The following is a 19,856-nucleotide window of genomic DNA, read 5'->3' as shown; positions in this document are numbered from 1 at the left end:
CATTTTATTGTGCTTGTGTGCTCTCCAGGAACTGATGTGGGGCCACGTGTCTTGGTCCTAGGCCGAGACAGTAAAGAGTGGTTAAGCAGACGCTGAAGGCACATTCATGCGTAATGGGGAACTCAATCGCGTTGCTTCACGTTGCCAGTCGGAACTAATTTAACAACACATTCGAATTGCCGTTTGGGTTTACAAGGCAGTTGACTATCACTGCATGTTACTGTGAACATTAGATAAAAGCTATAATATTAGAACTACAAATCGTTAATAATGGACGACCAAGGGTGTCCGCGATGCAAAACTACGAAATACAGAAACCCATCTCTAAAACTTATGGTCAACGTCTGCGGTCACACACTGTAAGTAGCTTCGTCAAACTTTTTGTTATCCAGCTATGGCTAACGTTAACGTTGCAGCTTGTCTTTGACAGTTGTGTGCTGTATTTTGTAGGACACTTATCAATAAAATAAAATGTACTATTGATATGTGACTCTGACTCATATCCTTCATACTGAATAGAGCAGGATACCGTGCTGTTGTATTTCAGGCTTTTCTTGACGTGTATGAACATAAACATATTGACTATTGAAAGCTACATATATTAAATAGTCATGTTGGCTTTAATGTTGTCGTCAACAAAGCGATGTTTGTATAACTCATAACATGTATTTTGTGGTTGTTGCAGATGCGAGAGCTGCGTGGAGATGCTTTTTGTGCGTGGCTCAGGGAATTGTGTTCAGTGTGATACACCGCTTAGGAAGAGCAATTTCCGCGTACAGCTGTTCGAGGATCCAGCGATTGACAAAGAGGTGGAAATCCGCAAGAAAGTTCTGAAGATGTAAATGCATATACATATGTAGTAAATTGGATACTTTTAATTGTTTCAGTCACCTACTATAGAGTGAGAAGTCAGTTTAAAAACTGCAATGTAATTTATGTTTTTCTGCCTCTTCTATAAGATACAACAAAAGAGAATTTGACTTCCCAAGCCTCAGAGAGTACAATGACTATCTGGAACAGGTGGAAGAGATTGGTGAGTGTGTCTAATTTGTTTATGGCAAACATGACTTGTTTGTGCATAACAGGTAGACTTTATTCTTAAGGATAGGCTACGTGTAGGTAACCACTGTTTTTCAATTAGCCATTCTGCATCTTTGTGAGTGGCCTATGCAAGTATCTTTGATGTAAACGGCAGGAACCTATTGACTTTCAAGCCTGTGCTCATCACAGAGAAGGAGGTGCTTATTATTGAATTCTGTGTGTATTTAGTATTTAATCTGACCAATAACATTGATCTGGAGAGGACTCGGCAGATAATGGAACAGTACCAAAGAGAGAACAGAGATGTCATCCAACGCAACAAAGTAAAGCTGGTGAGTATATGACTAATGTGTTTTAGCTAAATCAGTGCTTTTGCATACGTGTCTTCATGCCAGTGAACTAGGTGCACATCTTGATGGTAGAGGGAACAAATATCCCGAAGGCTCCCACAAATTGGTTTTCCACTGACTATTGTATCCAACATGGTGGACTTGAGTGCAATGGAGGAACCAATGTTCTGCTCTTTGTCTTGCTCCTCTTACCTCAGACTCGTGAGCAGGAGGAGCTGGAGGAGCTGCTGCTGCTGGAGCAGAAAAGTACAGAGGAGAGGAGACTGGAGCTGCTGGAGGAGGAGAAGAGGCAGCTCCAGACCAAGAGGAAGAACAAGCAGGCCTTGCTGGACGAGCTGGTGAGACCGCAGATACACGGATCTAGAGGCAGATATCATCTCTCCTCCAGCTCTAGATGTCTTTCTCACAGCACACAAATATAGATAATTGTTTCACACAAAAATAGCTACAATTAGAACAATTTCTGCAGCGGGTTCAGCTCAGGCACTGGGGACCATTGTGTGAGGATAGTCAGCAGCTGATGTTGATAAAGAACCTCCCATCACATAACAAGAGCAACCTCTCTGAGTTAGTAATGTCATGCACATCCTACAAGACCAGCGAGAGACTGCATGCATTCAGATGCTTATTCAAATTCAAATGCTCTCTTATGCCCTGGGTCTGTAGGAGAGCTCCCAGCTGCCCGCGTGTGTCTTGCTGGCTCAGCACAAGGACAGAGCGACACAGCTGGAGCGGCAGATCGAGAAACAGAAGCAGGCCGTCAAAACCACCATCTTTTCCACGGGCATCCCAATAGTGAGTTGAATTTCTGCACGCTTTCAGTCCAACTGACCTAAACTGGCATATTTGGAACATCTATGGTTGCCATCTACTCAAAGATTACTTTAGTATTTAGCGTTAGCCTAGAAAATATGGGTTGGTGTTGCAATAACATGTAGGAATTGTTATTGTAACACAGCTTTCAAACAGAAATTAATCCCCCCCCCCCCTCCTCCTTAGGGTCAGACGGTGTCACTACAGCCTGTGCCAGAGATCCGGGAGGTTCTGTATCACTACCAGCCTCTGTTCATCGCCACACACGGGCCCCCAGTACCTGAGCTGGACCAACTGCAGAGACTTGGGTAAGACTCCTTTCCCTGTCTGGCTGCTGTCGTTGTTGGGGTGTGAAAAGAGTACTGTGGACGAGAGGCACAAAGGGAAGAGGCAATGCCATTGTTTAGGGTTTACAAATGAAAAATATTCAGTGATATTTAGGGCTGTCACTTTTGTGAAAAAATCCTGTTCGATTTTTGAGACATAAGTGTTCATTGAATCGATTGTAAAATCGATTTTTTATGTCTAAAGACGTTTCCATTTTCAACGCCAAATATAGGCCAATCCACAAACAACTGCAAACAACGCAAGCCAGCAATATTTCTGATATATTGGCGTGAAGTTTCGTGCACAATGACAAACAGAAGTGCAACATTCTCGAAAACCAGTAAGCCGAGTGGACTGCCATTACATCAGTGACATGACTGCAGGCTTCAACGTAGCTGTGTCTGTGTTTACGATTAGAAATGTCAAACAAATTTCGCCTACGTAGAAGTCGATTGCACAGTTTGCGCTTTGTTCTTCTCCATAGTTTGATATACCAAAAACCCGAAGTACTTCCACATCGAACTCCTCAAGTTATTAGGGGCCTATTACTCGTCTCTCTACATGTCGCACAGGTTGATCGCGTTGTCCTCCATTTTTTGGCAGCACAGCAGCTGATTGAAACAGCTGTTCCCGGTGCGTAAAATTGGTGGGAATTTTCTTTTTAGCTTTCGCAATGCTTTCTGCACTTCGGAATTCTTTTATATTTGGTTAAAATCGATTCCCTATTTTAGTTTTCGAAACTTGTGTTGTTTGGTCCAATCGATTGTGCAATCGATTTTCGAACGTAAAGTGATAGCCCTAGTGGTATTGGTTTCACTTCCAGCGATCACTCTGTAAAAAGCTTAACCAATCAGTCAATTAAGTTTGCTCTTTCCATGATGGTAGAGTGCCTCTTGCATGCAAGTGTGACAAAAATAAGCCTTTTGTTTGGAATTGTGTCTGAATAGCACTCATTTGATAAGCAGAAGAGGGTTTAAAATGGCCCTTGTGCCCTATAACATGTTGGAAACCACCAAATTCAATAACTTGATGAGCTATTCTCATTCATTTGATTACATTCTCACTGAATCTGCTCTCTGCAGGTACCTGAACCATGTGCGAGCAGCATCTCAGCAGGACATGGCTGGGGGCTACTGCTCTGGATTGGCTTGTCATCGTGCTCTTCAGGACGCTTTCAGTGGACTCTACCCCTGATCTGGTCTGATCAGAACCTGTCCCAAGTCTGCACATCAACCCTTCGGGAGACCAGAGATTGCGCCATAATCCCTAACATCTGATGTAGCTGTCCAAGCCCCACAGGAGCATTCTAGTACTGGAGAGCATTTAGATTGGGATTGGTCTGGTCTACACCTAAAGTCAGCAGATGCTGTAGAGAACCAACTGTTCTCCACTATTCATGTTTGTGCACACCACCCTTTTGGAGTCTCGTGTTGATGCAAGGTGTGAAGTTTGCTAGAAATATTTCATAAATAAAGTCCCCAAATCCTTTCCTATCTACAATGGACAATACTTTAACTATTTAGGCATCAACACAGTTGCTTCTTGCATCGTATATGGACTAAAAACAGGACAAAAATGCAAAAATGTCTTTCAATCCTGTCTTCATGTCTGTCTGTGCCCTGGGTTTAGTGAGTGTGCTTTTCCTCAATGATGTGTGTATATATTCCATTAAAATATTTTTACAGACAATTTTAATTTGTTGTTTGGCCAGCTGTCATTGACTGCAGCACAGAGTGGAGAATAGTAATGTAAAATTTTATTAGAAAATTCGTATACGTAAGTGTGCATGTTTCAGTCCAGTTGCTCTTCACATTTCTGTCTCTTAGCAGCTGGTTCATCTGGACTGTCTGTAAACAAAAGAGTGTTACACATGCATCAAATATGTTATGAGTACTGTGTCAGATGTGCAAGTATCTCTTTCTCACCTGTGTGTGTGCTGTAAAGCACCTCATGTGGAAGTGTGAATGACACGCACATCATTTCCTTGTTAGGGGCCACGTTTCTGACCATGTGCACAGAGCAGTGTCCCTCTAGCTCAAAACCCAAGTTGGCTGAAGCCCGGGCCACCACATCCTTCTTGGGGTCGTCCTCCTTGGAAAACCCATAGCAGTGCACCTTTGGGAGATTGGACTTTCCAGAAGTCTCTTTGTCAGACTCTGGAACTAAAAGACCTTTGAAGGCATCCAAAAAATCAAGGGCGAGGGCAGGCAAGTTCATCACAAAGTGGACCCCAGCATCACTGGCCAACAAACCAGGCAATCGCTCTCTGACCGGCCCACGGATAAACTCCCTTCCGTCCAGGTTGAAAGTCGTGACCTTTGAGCTGACCTTATTGAGCTGGCAGTTGTGCTTGAGCCAGCGGTGAGACTCTGGGTTGAGGTCGTTGGCCAGGACCGTGCAGCCGCGGCGGGCTGCTGGCACAGCGAAGGGTCCCACACCTGCAAAGACGTCCATCACCAGGTCACCCCGGTTGAGCATGGACACCACTCGCTCATGTTCTGTGCTCAACCGTGGGTTCCAGTACACTTTGGAGAAGTCAAACTCGTACGACACTCCATTCTCACGCACCTGTGGGGAAAATAATTCACATTGTCAATTCTGGAGAAACAGACAATGCATACTTTCAATGTTATGATACACTACCCACAAAAAGTTAGGCATATCTGGCTTTCTGGTGAAATGTAATGTTTCAGTACAGAAAGTACTGACACATTGAACTGTTGGACACGCGCATTCAAATGTTTAGAGATGGTCACATAACTCACATTAAGTTCACCTGTAAAGGTTATAGTGGATTTTAGGTTCATCCTGAAATTTCACCCGAAAGCTGAATATCCCTGACATTTTGTGAGTGGTGTAGGTACCGGTAGTGATGTGGGTGCACAGTAAAGGCAAACAAATCAAGTCAATGTGTGAATGGACATGACAAGGTGGGCAGCTGACCTTGGCCACCATGTTATTTTCCCCAGCCAGCACCTCCATTTTAAAGTTACGATAGGTGGAGTCAATGGTGTTCGTCTTGTTCACCACACAGGTAATGCCTGGGTTCTTGTCAATGATGACTTGGCCTGAGGAAGGATTTGATCAGAGCACAGAGGTTCATTTAATTAACTGTAGTAGAAAAAATCCTGTGGGCTTGCGCCTGTATGTGCATCAGGTGATGACATTACAAATGCAGCTACTAAGGATTGAGAACTGTGCAGATAGCTTGGGTATAAAACCAATTGAAATCAGAGCTCATTTCATAGTGACTCTGAATAACAGTACTTTTAGACAGATTGGGCAGCAGGGCCGGGAACCGCTGTAGCTGAAGCGCTCACCTATTAGATTCTGGTGTGGCAGCTGATGATCTCGTAGGTTCAGATGCGCAATGTGTCCGACGCGGCTAAAACCGCTGGCAACATCCTGGCCCTCTGGCAGCACTGCACGCAGAATCTCCTCGGTTTTAAGATTATCGTAGGTCAGCTTCAATTCATGTTGACAAACTTCTTGCGCTACTTCAAGGGCCCTCAGTGCCCCCGCCTCCTCTTCACTGAATGCGTCCGATGAGGTGATCTTTGTCGGGTCTAGCAGGAGCAGTTTATGCTCGCTGTCCTCATTACCATCCTCATCGACGACACGTTTCAAACCCGGCCTCTGCAATGACACCTTTTTAAGATATTTCATTACTGAGAATACCACTGCCTTTGGTATTCTAATGGCCGGAACAATAATTGTTTGGGCAAAGGCTTCACGGTCAAGACAGGTCATACCCCGGACCGCGGAAGGAGCCCTGTAGAGCCCTTGCTCGAGCGAGGGCTGCTCTTGGCCTGGCATTGGCGTCAGCAGTGTTGTTTTAAATCGGACAAGACCCCTGCCTATTGCTAGCTTAGGGCTGCCACCTCCACCAGAGAGAGGACACAGAATCGATGACAGGTGATGACAACGTTGAGTCTCCAATACCGCGAAAAGCACTTTACATGCACGTCTGTGGAGGTAAATGCGTTTCAGAAAAAGAGCGAAACGTTTAACGTTAATTTGTTGCATGTCATGACAGTGAACAATATCGTTATGAATTTCAACATGCTACTTGATGTCACTGTTTAACGACACAGTCGTAGACAACCGTGAGACAAAAGAGAATAATATGTATTTTATTATCAACCAACAAGAGATTTCTCACCTTATTATCGCCAGATTCGTGCACATGTGTCGACTTGTGTGAGTACAAATACGTCATCAGTAGTGGACGTCTATTTTCTCATTTGATTGGTTTATGGGTTGAGGGCGTGCCACGAATAGTTCTTCAGGTCATGTGACTTAAACAGAACACAACTTTGGAAAGAAATGTTGCTGTGAAGTATAAAACCGTGGTAACTTTGTGTCTTGGCTTGATACCTCTGTCTCTGTCTCATTCACAAAACTACCTCTACAGAAGGGCAAAGTAAGAATGAACCGTAACATTAACACGACAGTTCACGGGGACGATGAAGAATCAACTCCTCTGTTGGGACCTGTAAGTTGCATTTTGATTAGCCTATAATTTAACAACGTTGAGTCAATCATTGCATTGGTTCGTTGTGTGTGTGTGTGTGTGTGTGCGTTGATATTGCTCATTTTATTACTGGCTTTCTTGATGATGTTAAAGCTTAAAACTAGGGAAGCGTATTGCTGCCACACTAAAATAAATAAAAAGGCTCAGTATTATGTAATTACGTGAAAAGTTTCTTGTTATAACAATATCTTTTTCACGTTTTTACAAGATATTTATCACGTTTTACATGAAATGATCACGTTATTTCAAAATAACGAAACTAAACGAAACAAGGCCACGAGAGCTCATGGCTGGCATAAATGATAACTAGTCGTGTCTATGAACTTGCACCCTGACTGCTATTACACAGTGCTGCTTGATGAATGTTTATTTTTGTGCATGTGTGTATGTGTGTGTAGGCTGTGTGTGTGGTCAATTCCCAGCTGACTGAGGAGCAGCGAAGAGGGATGTGTGTGTATCAGCAGAGAGCTGCTGAAGAGAGGTTCTGTGCAGGATAGCCTGCTCACACAGCCTGATAGTTCTGCTTTATCTTCTTATCAACACAATAAAAAAACTTTCGCTAACTTGACGCAAGAGGGAGAAAGGTCTTTGATAAATATATGCGAATCTTCACGCAATGTGGGTGAATGTATAGAGCGCTCTGGCTCGGTAGCCTGCAGGTCATTGCAGTCATTTCTAAGGCTGTGGGGAAGGGACACGGGGAGTGAGAAGTGAAGCTCTGCAGTCGCACAGTGCAGGCTGCTGGAGAGCACAGCAAAGAAAATATTCAAACAGCAATAGCATGCGCTTTGTGAGATCACAGTAATCAGCCCGGCCCCACCGGGAATCCTCCCGACTCTCCCGATTGCCACTCCGCTAGCCTACTGCACACAGGTGCAGACTATTCTGGACAATGCTTGGGTGTTCACATAGGCTATAGGCCTATAAAATATCATCCACCGTGTTCAATAACGAGAAAATAGAATTTGATTGAGTCGTGTAAACGAGCATATCCTATTCTTGCCTCTTGTTTCGTTTAGTTTCATTATCTTGAATAACGTGATAATTTCATGTAATAACGTGATGTATATCTTGTAAAAACGTAAAAATATCATATCTTGAAATAACATGATATTTTCACGTTATAACGTGAAAATATCAGTATCATGAAATAACGTGATCATTTCATGTAATAACATGATACATATCTTGTTAAAACATGAAAAAGATATTGTTATAACAAGGAACTTTTCACGTAATTACATAATACTGAGCCTTTTTATTTATTTTAGTGTGGCAGCAATACGCTTCCGTATAAAACACTTAAACCAAGGCAGAATTTATTCTAGCTATGAAGATGAGTTAAGTCCTCACACTGATTTCACAGTTTTCATAAATGCTGATATGCACTTCACCCTTCCACCGAAGACATCACATGTGTGCGAACTGCAGTCATCACTTTTTGTGACAGCATGAGCGTTTTACTCACTAAGAAACACAGCCCCTTCATTTCACCCCTTATAAATGCCTTACTTTTGACCTTAAAACCCTTCTATAATTAAGTAGTTTTTAAGTAGAAATGTGCATAGATTAAGGAAGAAAACCCTACTGAATTTGAATGCATGGTAGAATCGATGTGTCTTGAAATATGATCAGGTCTCTTCTCAGGTGAGAATCACAATGGACTTCGGTGTAGATATGCTATACTGTTTTCATGTGCTTATCATGTGCTACCAATCACTTTGTGTGAGTAAGTGTAACTCTTAACCTTTGGATAGATACAATCCATTAGGTTGATGAAAATCACCAGGCGATCTAGCCTTTGGTTCATGCTAATCCACTCAAAGCTAGGCAGTCTCCTACATAGGCAATTATGTACAATACAGATATGCACAGACTGCTATGCAGACGACACACAGCTCTATCTGTCCTTTCCACCTGACGACCCCCTGGTTTCAGCACGGATCTCGGATTGCCTTTCAGACATAGCTACATGGATGAAGGCACACCACCTCCAGCTGAACCTCTCAAAGACTGAACTGCTGGTCATCCCAGCTAAACCTACCATACACCACGACATCAACATCAAATTTGACTCCCTGTCTGTTTCACCGACCAGGACTGCAAGAAATCTAGGAGTTGTTCTTGACAACCAACTAAACTTCTCAGATCATGTTGCCTCAGTCGCCCGGTCATGCCGTTTTGCACTCTACAACATACGGAAAATCAGGACTTACTTGACCCAAGATGCTACCCAACTTCTGGTTCAGGCAATAGTCATCTCACGACTCGACTACTGCAATGCCCTCCTGACAGGTCTCCCAGCCTGCGCAGTGAAACCACTTCAGATGATCCAGAACGCGGCGGCGCGCCTGGTCTACAACCAACCCAAAAGGGCACATGTTACCCCGCTGCTCATCCAGCTACACTGGCTACCTATGGCGGCCCGCATCAAATTCAAGTCTCTAACGCTTGCCTACAAAGTAGTCTCCGGTTCTGCTCCCACCTACTTGAATGCCCTCATACAGACTTACTACCTCCAGACCGCTGCGCTCCTCTGACGAACGACGTCTAGCTCTACCACCGGTACGCTCAAGCCAATCCAAACTTTTCTCATCTGTTGTTCCTCGTTGGTGGAACACACTGCCAGTTCCTACAAGGGCAGGGACACCCTTTTCCACTTTCAAAAAACTCCTGAAGACCCAGCTCTTTAGAGAACATCTACTCTCATAGCAACACTTACAACAAGTCTTACTGATCCTAGCACTCACCAGCCGTTTTAAACTGACAAGTAACTGTTAAAAACAGCACTTACCGACGCACTTATTCTTACTGTACTCTAATGTTTTTTTAAACTGTCCTAAAATTGTGAGAATTGTTCTAAAACTTACTGTTTACCATGTTGTTAGTCGCTTTGATTAAAAAGCGTCAGCCAAATGTAATGTAATGTAATGTAATGTAATGTAATGCACATTCTTTCAATAAAGATTATTTCTGAGTTACTATTCTAACAGAGAAGTAGTGATGGAAGAAGCCTGGAGAGTTTCATTAAGAACATGTCAGGCAGTAGGCTGTAGATCTTTCAGATTTTTTACCACAGATTTATACCCATTCAGCATCTCACCGTGCTCCTATACCCATGTTCTGGCTGTATTCAATTGACATCTGTTTGGTCAGGTAGTGCCCTGCTTGACAGCGCAGAAGAGAAACGAGTAAAACATATTTAGGAAAGTATTTCATTAACACATAGTGTAATATTTTATACCTTAACAAACTCTTACACCGGTAAGCTTGAAACAATCTGCTGCTTTTATCCTTTCGTTATGAACTTATAGCACATTGATGTATTTGTTTGTTTGTTTGTGGTATGATGAAGATGTCTGCAATTAAGTTGGACAGGTGCTTTAGTCATTAGTGCGTTGTTTGCATGTGTGAAAAATGGATGGTGTGTGTTGGTATGTTGCAGCGATGTCTTTGAGGTTTGTCTGTTGAATAACATGTGTGAGGTGCGTTTGTGTCTCTGTCACATACGTGTGACCCTTATTGTGCACTGCCAATCATATAACAGCCATATGACATTTTCTCTCTCTGCTTGTCATTCAGATGCGGGGTGGAAATGCCTCTTTGAAGTCCTCTGTGTTTAACCTGATTAATGCCATTATGGGGAGTGGAATCCTGGGGCTGTCTTTCGCAATGGCCAGCACAGGCATCGTGGGTTTCAGGTGACTACATGCACAGCCCACTGTGGATATACTGCAGCTCTAAGATGCTGATCAGTGACTTTAAATTAATTTGGTCTTGCAACAATTGATATATGAGTGTCACACTTTGAAATGGCATGATACACACACACACACACACACACACACACACACACACACACACACACACACACACACACACACACACACACACACTATGATTGTGTACACACCACCGATATAATTATGTGTTTTCTCTGTTCTCTGGTACAGTATCCTGCTGCTGGTAGTGGCCAGTTTGGCTGCATATTCAATCCATTTGCTGCTTACTCTATGTGACCAGACAGGTAAAACTCCCTGTATTTTGTTTAACTCTTGACCTTTGGCTTTTAGCCTTGTGCAAACAAAAACAGTGAGGGGAAACATTCAGTATTGATTATTTGCTTCTACATGTTGTGAGGGCAGTAGTGTGGGCATCTGCTTGCAAGGAAATGATAAGACAACTTTGAAAAAAGACATCGGTGAGTGAGTGATCTGTTTTCAGTATTCAATATGCGCTTTCGTTTGTTTTTAGTGTTCAATACTTTTCTTCCTCAGGTGTTTCATCCTATGAAGATCTGGGTGGCCGAGCATTTGGGAGGTTTGGTAAAGTTAGTATTATTCCTTGTTTTGAATTTAGCCAAAATAGTCTCAGCAACACCCCCCTAACATCGCCATACAGGGGGTCCTGCTGTAGTTCTAGTGTTCTGCATGTGCATGTAAGTAACCAACTGTGATGATTGCTCACCCACAGATCCTGGTGGCCTGCGCTATTCTTATTCAGAACATTGGAGGTATGTATCCAGGAATATTTAGAATGATATTTGAGATTTTCATGAATGACCAGAAATCTGAATGTTCTGAATGAACTTCTGAATGTTTTTCTGAACACTCCTGAATGTTTTTTTTTATGCTCAGCCAAATGATTAGTGAATGTGAGTATTAATGCATTTTTGTTAATGAACTGTGCACAGGGTTGGGTAGTAACGGATTGCATGTAATCTGGATTACGAATCAGATTACAAAAATCAAGTAACTATAATCAGCCCAGATTACAATAAAAAAATTGTGTAATCAGATTACAGTTACATTGTTGGGGATTACCTGATTACATTTTATCATGCAAACAATGCAACTATTTTATGATAGCCTAGCTATCTTTTAATTTGACAAGCTTCGGGCTTGCTGGTTCGATCCCCGACCAGTAGAAAAAATGTGGGCGGGAGAAGTGGTTGAGCACTGCTCTCCCATGCCCACATCCACGGCTGAAAGTGCCCTTGAGTAAGGCACCTAACCCCTCACTGACCCCCGAGCACCGCTGTAGCAGGCAGCTCACTGCTCTGGGTTGGTGTGTGCTTCACCTCACTGTGTGTTCTTTGTGTGCTTCATCTCACTGTGTGTTCACTGTGTGCTCTGTGTGCTTCACTAATTCACGGATTGGGAGACCAAATTTCCCTCACGGGATCAAAAGAGTATCTATACTTACTAACTTATTTACTATTGGGGCAGGTCTCTCGGCACACTGCCTGATATTTTCTTCCTAATCTTAATGTAGCCTCTTGTTTTAGTGTTACCGTTTACTTTGAGAAAGTCAGCAGGTCCCCCTGGTTGAAAAACATCCCAAAGGAATAATTTTCTCACCCCCACAATTGAAATGGACATGGTGTCATTCAATATCAGGCCATGTTCCTGGGTCAAAAAAATCCAGCGAAAGCTAAATTCATTGTCCAGGTGTGCCCTTATAAAGGTTAAGCTGAGTTGTGCATGTTTGGAGAATAGTTATCTATGATCACATCCATGATGACGAAGTGATCAATTTTGGGATGGGGTGAAAATTTCAACCACCAAAATACCACCCCCAAAGTGGAGAATAGCTATAGAAATGTATTAGTTTTGGGTGTTTTTCAGACAATGGGACCTTGTAGACCTCAAAGTAAATGGTAACACTAAAACAAGGGGCTACATTAAGATTTTTGGAGGAAAAGATCAGTTAATTCACACAGGAATGCGAATGCTTTACTCAGAGCAAAGAGATTTCTTAGATGTAATGAAATAAAAAGAGAAAAATAGAATGAGAATTCTTTCATCAATTCAGTGGTGGTGTCTTTTACTTAAGGGACATATTTATTGAAGTAATCTAAAAGTAATCCTAAAGTAATCAGATTACGTTACATGTTTTTGGTAATCCAACTGATTACGTTACTGATTACAAAAATTGCCATGTAATTTGTAGTCAGTAATGGATTACATTTCAAAGTAATCTGACCCAACCCTGACTGTGCATGACCAGTTGAAATTGAAATTGTAGGACAACAGTCTAATCTTGTGTCATTTTCTGTTTGTTTGTAAATCCTGGACTTTGTTGTAGCACTATTTTGGTATTGGAATGTGGCTCAGCATTTTATTAGTTAGATAAGGTCATTGTGCACCTCCCAGGAAAAAGTATTGTATCTGAATCTGAAGAAGACCGAAGGGTTGAATATTATTGAATATTGAGTCAAGCATGACTCTATTCTATTTTATAGAGTAAAAATGTAAATGTTGGGACTTACAGAAGGTTATTCAGTGAAGATATAGAACTAAAATGTGAAACATTAAAAGGTTGATGCCCAAATACATGTAAGAAATATGATAATATGCAGTATGATTGTAAACAACTGTATTCTAAACAATTGTTGTGGAAATAGACAAGGTATGGTTCTATAAACCGTGTGTGTGTGTGTGTGTGTGTGTGTGTGTGCGCGCATGTTTGTTTGAGTGTGTGTGTACAAGCTCACTGTAGACAACTGTGTGAATGTGCATTTTACCACAACGACAATGTTGTGACTTACCTCTGAATTCCCTTCCCACAGCTATGTCCTCCTACATGTTCATCCTCAAGTCTGAGTTTCCTGCCGCCATCAGTGGCTTCCTCAGTCCAGATCATGAACGGTAACCCTCATCATGCTCCACAAATCGTTCAGACAAGTTATAACCATCTGGTCTACACATACTGTATATACGTGTAGACTAGTACTAGTCTTATTTCTCACTTCTCTTGTGTCTTGTCTTGTGTCTTATTATCTTACTAATGTATTTCATGTTTATTTTTGCCCCCCCTCCCCCTCCCACCTTCTCTCTCTTTTGTCTCTGTAGGGGTGAATGGTATGAGGATGGCACCATTCTTGTCATCCTGGTTACTGTTTGTGTGGTGCTTCCACTGGCCATATTGCCCAAGATTGGTAAGGCTTTGAGGGATCTGTTTTATGTGGAGTCTGTTGGTAGAAGAAAAGGTTTCTGCATGATGTAATATGGGCGTGTTTGCATGTGTCTTGTAACAGGTTTCTTGGGTTATACCAGCAGTCTGGCCTTTTTCTTCATGTTCTTTTTCACAGTGGTGGTAAGTCCACACACACACACACACACACACACACACACACAATTTGGAGTGTGAGCAATTATGAATGGTATATATTTTTTCTTGCAGATTGTAATAAAGAAATGGTCCATACCTTGTCCACTCCCAGTCAATGGAACTCTAAGTTTATATGAGGTTTGTTTGCATGCATACAATATAAACCCACATACATGCCTAAACATATCCATACACACATGGTTTTAAATGTGAACATGCATGTGTGACTGCAGTGGAGAAGGATGGGGCAGAAGTGTGAGTTACTAGTTAACTTAGCCATTTTCAGTGTAATTTAGGTCTAAGTTTAATAGTAATGCCTCTAGCTCCATTGGAATACACTTTTCCAGTTTAACAATTGCAAATGTGGGGTTGGCTGCATCAGGCTAGCATGCAGCCATCTGATAATGAAAGACACCAGAACTCAGTTTCTCAGATCAGTTTCATATGACTGTGTTTTTTTTCTCTCCCACAGCTGCCTTCGAATGTGTCAGAATGCACACCAAAACTCTTTGTTTTCAACAGCAAGGTTTGCATGACCTATATGGATTTATGTCCACGTTTATATGACATTAATTATCAGTACACGCTTGTTATATTTTTGTTGCTACTGGCACCACATAGATTATCATGCAGACTTTTGAGTAGTTCAAGCAGAAGTGCACAAAAAGGCTCTGAAATCTTTTCATCATTGTCATAGGGAATAGAGGGCACTGATAAAGGTCTATGAGTTGAAGCTGGTATGACAAATTTTTAGCGTGAGTAAAGGTAGAAAATGAAGGGCAACACTGACTTATTAGATGTCAGAACTAGATATACCGCATAGCGGTAAAAAATATGACCGCCGCTCAGTCCTGCACATTTTCTCTGCCAAAATAAATCACGCATGTCAACCCATCCCATATCTAAGTTTTCTGTGAATATCTTGAGAACTGTAGGGCCTAGGATGACTAAATTATTTTGGTATGTTGGTCTCCAGGGGCCATGTCAATACATCCCATATCCACTCATTTGAGGTGTAGCACCACCTAGTTAAAAATGAAAAGGCAAAAACGAGGCATTGTAATTGCATTATTGATATTACCTGAAATACACAATTAAATGACATGACTTATTGATGTTTTCAAAAATGGATTTATAGCGTTTTGGAAAAGAGCTCTTCATATGCTAGACTATACCCTATTCAAGACTATGCTACCCATATCTGGGAAAGTATGATGTGATCATGCTTGCATATATCTTATGTCAGCCTTTATATCAAGGAACACTGTACAGTACAGTACAGAGGAATGTACAGAGGAATGCTTCATATCCGGTAGTCCGGTAAGGTCTGCTGTTTATTTTTGACATTTGGTTTGCTATGTGTTGAGTGAAGTGTTCGTGAGATATGCAACCAAGAGTAATGGGTGTGGTGATGGACGAAGCACTGTGTGCAGAATGGGAATATGATTAAATGGCATGCATATCCAACGTTAATTTTCTCCACACACACACACAAGCAAACAATACACAAAAACAAACACACTATGCACACACTCATTTACATACACAAAAGTTGCAAAAGTAGGGGATGCAGTAGGAGATGGAGACAAATTGACAAGCATTATTCATTTTTGTGGAGAGAATGTGCAGGACCGAGCGGTGGTCATATTTTTTACCATTTTACGGTACATCTAGATACCCTAACATTCCTTAAGCTTTGTGTACCTTTTTAAGTGTCTGCTCTGTATTTGTTTCAGGGCGCATATGCTGTCCCTACCATGGCTTTCTCTTTCCTCTGTCACACTGCAATCCTTCCTATCTACTGTGAACTGCAAAGGTGTGTATGCTATCTCTGTTTGTCTGTGTCCATTGATGTGGTTTGTGAGTCATAAAACATTTTCAATTAATTCACTCATTAAAGATTAAAGTCCGGGTTAAAGCAACACCAAAGAGTTTTTTGTACCTTAAAATAATGTTTCCAAAATCGTTTCAGTGGTTCATCAACTCGTAACAGGGTGAACGGCACTTCTGCATTCGCTTCGCGGCCCTCCATCGGCTATAACTGCACTATGTAAGTTTGCAAGATCGGGTAGCGGATCTGTAGTTCGGTGGAATGAGACATAAGAAACTACAAATTTGACTTGCATCTGATGTCGCAATACATCGTACTTTCGTAAAAGCATGCAACATATTCTACCTTGTCTGTGGACATTGTTATTTGCAAAGCCAGCGTTGGATAAACAAATAGTGCGTGCGACAGAGGGAGAAGTTCTTTGGTGTTGCTTTAATGTCAGGTCAAGGGTATAGCCAACTTCTGACTCAACTTTTGGCTCCAGACAGTGTTGTAACAAATCAACAAAAAGTCTTGTCTGATATGACTGCTGAAGTGGAAATGATGTTTGCTGTCTCTGATTCCTTTGCTCAGACCCAATAAGAAGCGAATGCAGTATGTGGTGAATGTCAGCATATCCCTCAGCTTTGTACTATATTTTATCTCTGCCTTATTTGGATACCTCACCTTCTTTGGTATGGCACATTCCTGTTTACCTATCCTTCCTTTATAAAATACAAACACATACACACCAATGAGTCTCTGAGAACAGATTCATATATTGTTATTCGGAGTCCTCACCTTCTGTGGTAGGGCATACTTCAGTTTGTTGGTTTGTTTATTTATTTATATTTTTATTTAATGTTCTCTTTCTTTCTATAAAATACAAACACATACCCACAACTGAGTCTCTGAGGACATATTTATTCATTATTCATATTCATTATATCCTTTCTAATATTTGAGGCACAATCTGTCCATATGTGATTTACTGAGCTGGTCTGTGTAAAACAGATAAGGTGGACTCTGAGCTGCTGCTAGGCTACGATACCTACCTACCACGTGACATCCTGGTGATGCTGGTGCGTCTGGCTATCCTTTTAGCAGTGCTGCTCACCGTGCCTCTCATCCACTTCCCAGTGAGTGTGCTTACCATTTCCATCACACACACACAAACACACACACACACACACACAGATATATTTCTTTCAATATCCCCCTCTTTCTTTTCTATATTTTGTTGATGATGATGTAGTAAAATTGGTGTGTGTGTGTGTGTGGCAATGTGCTTTACATAAACAAAAGCAAACAGTATTAGCAAATAAAAGCATAAAAGGGCAATAGTCAAAAAATAGTTTGAAAAGTAAAGCTTATAATAAAAACAGAAAACATAAATCACACAAGGTAAAATAATATAATTAAAGAATAATCAAAAAGAAAACATAATAATTAAAAGACAGACTCAGAATTCTCTGTCTCTGTGTGTGTGTGTGTGTGTGTGTGTGTGTGTGTGTGTGTGTGTGTGTGTGTGTGTGTGTGTGTGTGTGTGTGTGTGTGTGTGTGTGTTCGGAAGGCTCGGAAGGCTGTACAGATGTTGGTGATGGGGAATCGGCCATTCTCCTGGTTCTCTCACTCCCTCACCACTCTACTGCTTCTCACCATCGTGCTGCTGCTAGCCATATTTGTCCCTGACATCAGGAACGTCTTTGGCGTTATTGGTAAGTCAGGCTGTGGGTGGAGTATTAGCTGTTTGCCATGGGTGCAGTTCAGGGCATTCTTACTAACAAATTCTTACAAGCAGAAGTTTTAACCAAATGGACTTACAACAGTAGAATAATTATTGAGAATATCTGTGGATATTGCAATACTATTGCAGTAGCTTAAATTGTATTAATTCCTAGTAAAAGAACCAATAATGGTAGCAGAATACAGCGTCCTATATTCTTGGATTCTAGTTGTTGAGGTAAAGCTGACAAGGATTAGGGTAAAGGTCAGGGTCTCAGGTGGGGTTGGTTGCTACTCTCTTCAGAATGTCTTTCACGTTAGTGCCTGTGTTTTCATTAGTGTCCGACGAGTGTAACTCTCCTCTGTCCTGCAGGCTCCACCACCTCCACCTGTCTGCTGTTTGTGTTCCCGGGCCTGTTCTCCTTGAGGATGCGCTCCGACCCACTCCTGTCACTACCAGCCATTGGGGTACCACTTATCCTCCTCTGCCATTATGGCTCAGCTTTTCCCTCTCCGCCTCTGATACTGAATCTCTGCTCCTGTTTCTCTGTGTCCGCATGCTCTCCAGTCGCAACCTTTAGTGGCTTTTGGAGGTATTTTATATACTCCTCTTGGTCTAACTTTTTTTACCCTGACTTCTAACCAACTCTTTTTGGATAAATATTTACCTCAGGCTGCAATCTTTACCTTTTCGCATTAACCCTGTCATGCTGGCATGCTAAAGTTAAGTTTATTTTCTGCCATTTTCAGTGTATGTGTTTATAAAATGGGGTAAAGGTGGTTTGGGCTTTGGTCTTAGCTTAGTGAGATTTAGGTGTCTGAATAGGAATGTACAGGATGGGGCCATGGCTAAGCTGCAGTCTCTTTACCTCCTTCACTAACAGTAGGGTGTATTGCAGTTTCGTTGTGTATGTTCCAGCATGGGTGTGTGTGGGTAGACATTGTTTGTATTTCATCGTCCTCTGGTCTGAAATGGGCTGAGAATGATTTACTCAGCATAGTAGGTCGTGGGCAATAAAAATCCTACTTGCTCAAGAATAGCTGATGTGAAGATATTGACAGATTCCCCCTCTACTTATTGTGCCTTATTATTTCTTATGTTCATGATCGCTATGTAGCCTTAAAAACTTGATTATGTAAGATGAAGTGGTACTCTTACATCAGCTTCCTTCTATGCTCTGTATATTAATTTTCCAGTTTTAATATAACGGTGCTTGCTCATATTTTGTACACCTTTTTATCTTTTGCATTTATCAATATTGACCATATATTACACCTTAAAATTTCACACAGCCTAAAGCTTAATCCTTATGCACTCTTCAAGCCCTTTATATTTTCTAAAATGTGAAATCACTGTGAATTAGGCTTACAATGATATATATATATATATATATATAAATATAAATAAAAGCTATCAACTATAGTCATCTTAAACATAAACTATAGTCATCTGAACATAAGTTCCAAATCTGAGTTTTCTTTTTTCCATGGGAATTCTATGTTGGTGTGCATGTTTGTGTGTGTATGCTAATGCTATTCTATGCTCTTCTGCAGGCGGTGTGCTTGGTTGTGACTGGAGTGTTTGTTGGGTTGTTGAGTCTAAGCATCATCGTCGTCTTCTGGGCACAGAACTCCTGATGCAATCCCAGCCCCGTCAGGGTAAAACAACCAGTATGCTGTTCTGAGCACACAGAACAGGACCAGTCGACACTCCTCATTATACACGGCTGTTTCTGCACAAGCATGCACATGCGCACACACTAAACTCTGATATTGAATACTGTTTACATATGGACGTTTCTGTGATGAGAAAACAAATTATGAATTTTTGTCTTTTATGAGATCATGAATGTTGTGATTTTAATTGATGTTTGATAATTGAAGCAATAATGGATCTAAAAAGGGATAATTTTTATATGTTGATAATTTGTCTTTTGCACGTATTTTCTGAAATACTACAATAAATATTTCACGTACTAATTCAATCATTTTTTTTTTTAAATGGACCATTGATGTTACATTGACATTTTTGTAAGTTCTCTTTCTGACTATGATCTTGACTTTGACTAATGGCATTTAACAAGCTAACGAAGGTTTTTAAGTAAAGTTTTACCATTATATGAATGGAAAAAGTTACATTTAT

The 19,856-nt window shown here is 41.3% G+C and overlaps 3 protein-coding genes across 4 annotated transcripts; 2 read left to right on the top strand and 1 right to left on the bottom strand.

Moving 5' to 3' along the window:
* Positions 1–61: 61 nt before the first annotated feature.
* On the top strand, positions 62–4,226 carry mnat1 (MNAT1 component of CDK activating kinase). Of its 2 annotated transcripts, XR_006025484.1 has the most exons (9): positions 62–359; positions 686–838; positions 960–1,033; positions 1,270–1,373; positions 1,589–1,729; positions 2,058–2,186; positions 2,391–2,512; positions 3,614–3,885; positions 3,953–4,226. XR_006025484.1 is itself a non-coding variant. In XM_042072772.1 (8 exons), the coding sequence occupies exons 1-8, from the start codon at positions 271–273 to the stop codon at positions 3,723–3,725; spliced, it is 924 nt and encodes a 307-aa protein (XP_041928706.1). In that variant the 5' UTR covers positions 62–270; the 3' UTR covers positions 3,726–4,226. The 2 variants fall into 2 exon arrangements, 1 of the variants encoding a protein (XP_041928706.1); XM_042072772.1 differs by having other exon boundaries at positions 3,614–4,226.
* A 39-nt stretch (positions 4,227–4,265) lies between these two features.
* On the bottom strand, positions 4,266–6,821 carry trmt5 (tRNA methyltransferase 5). The gene is made up of 5 exons (XM_042072764.1): positions 6,694–6,821; positions 5,852–6,498; positions 5,475–5,599; positions 4,457–5,099; positions 4,266–4,378 (listed from the first exon to the last, which is right to left on the bottom strand). The coding sequence occupies exons 1-5, from the start codon at positions 6,717–6,719 to the stop codon at positions 4,323–4,325; spliced, it is 1,497 nt and encodes a 498-aa protein (XP_041928698.1). The 5' UTR covers positions 6,720–6,821; the 3' UTR covers positions 4,266–4,322.
* Positions 6,822–6,835: 14 nt separating this feature from the next.
* Positions 6,836–19,698, top strand: slc38a6 (solute carrier family 38 member 6). Its single transcript, XM_042072765.1, has 16 exons — positions 6,836–7,026; positions 10,648–10,766; positions 11,019–11,092; positions 11,343–11,395; positions 11,539–11,578; positions 13,637–13,715; positions 13,920–14,005; positions 14,105–14,163; positions 14,251–14,316; positions 14,651–14,704; positions 15,915–15,994; positions 16,583–16,683; positions 17,003–17,127; positions 17,562–17,706; positions 18,087–18,181; positions 19,268–19,698. Exons 1-16 carry the CDS (start codon positions 6,961–6,963, stop codon positions 19,349–19,351), a joined length of 1,326 nt encoding a protein of 441 aa, XP_041928699.1. The 5' UTR covers positions 6,836–6,960; the 3' UTR covers positions 19,352–19,698.
* The last annotated feature ends 158 nt before the right edge of the window (positions 19,699–19,856 follow it).

Source organism: Alosa sapidissima, chromosome 19 (assembly GCF_018492685.1).
Source record: "Alosa sapidissima isolate fAloSap1 chromosome 19, fAloSap1.pri, whole genome shotgun sequence".
Taxonomy (NCBI): Eukaryota; Metazoa; Chordata; class Actinopteri; order Clupeiformes; family Clupeidae; genus Alosa; species Alosa sapidissima.
Note: the sequence above shows the minus strand (reverse complement) of the source record. Positions and strands in the feature narration are given on the sequence as shown.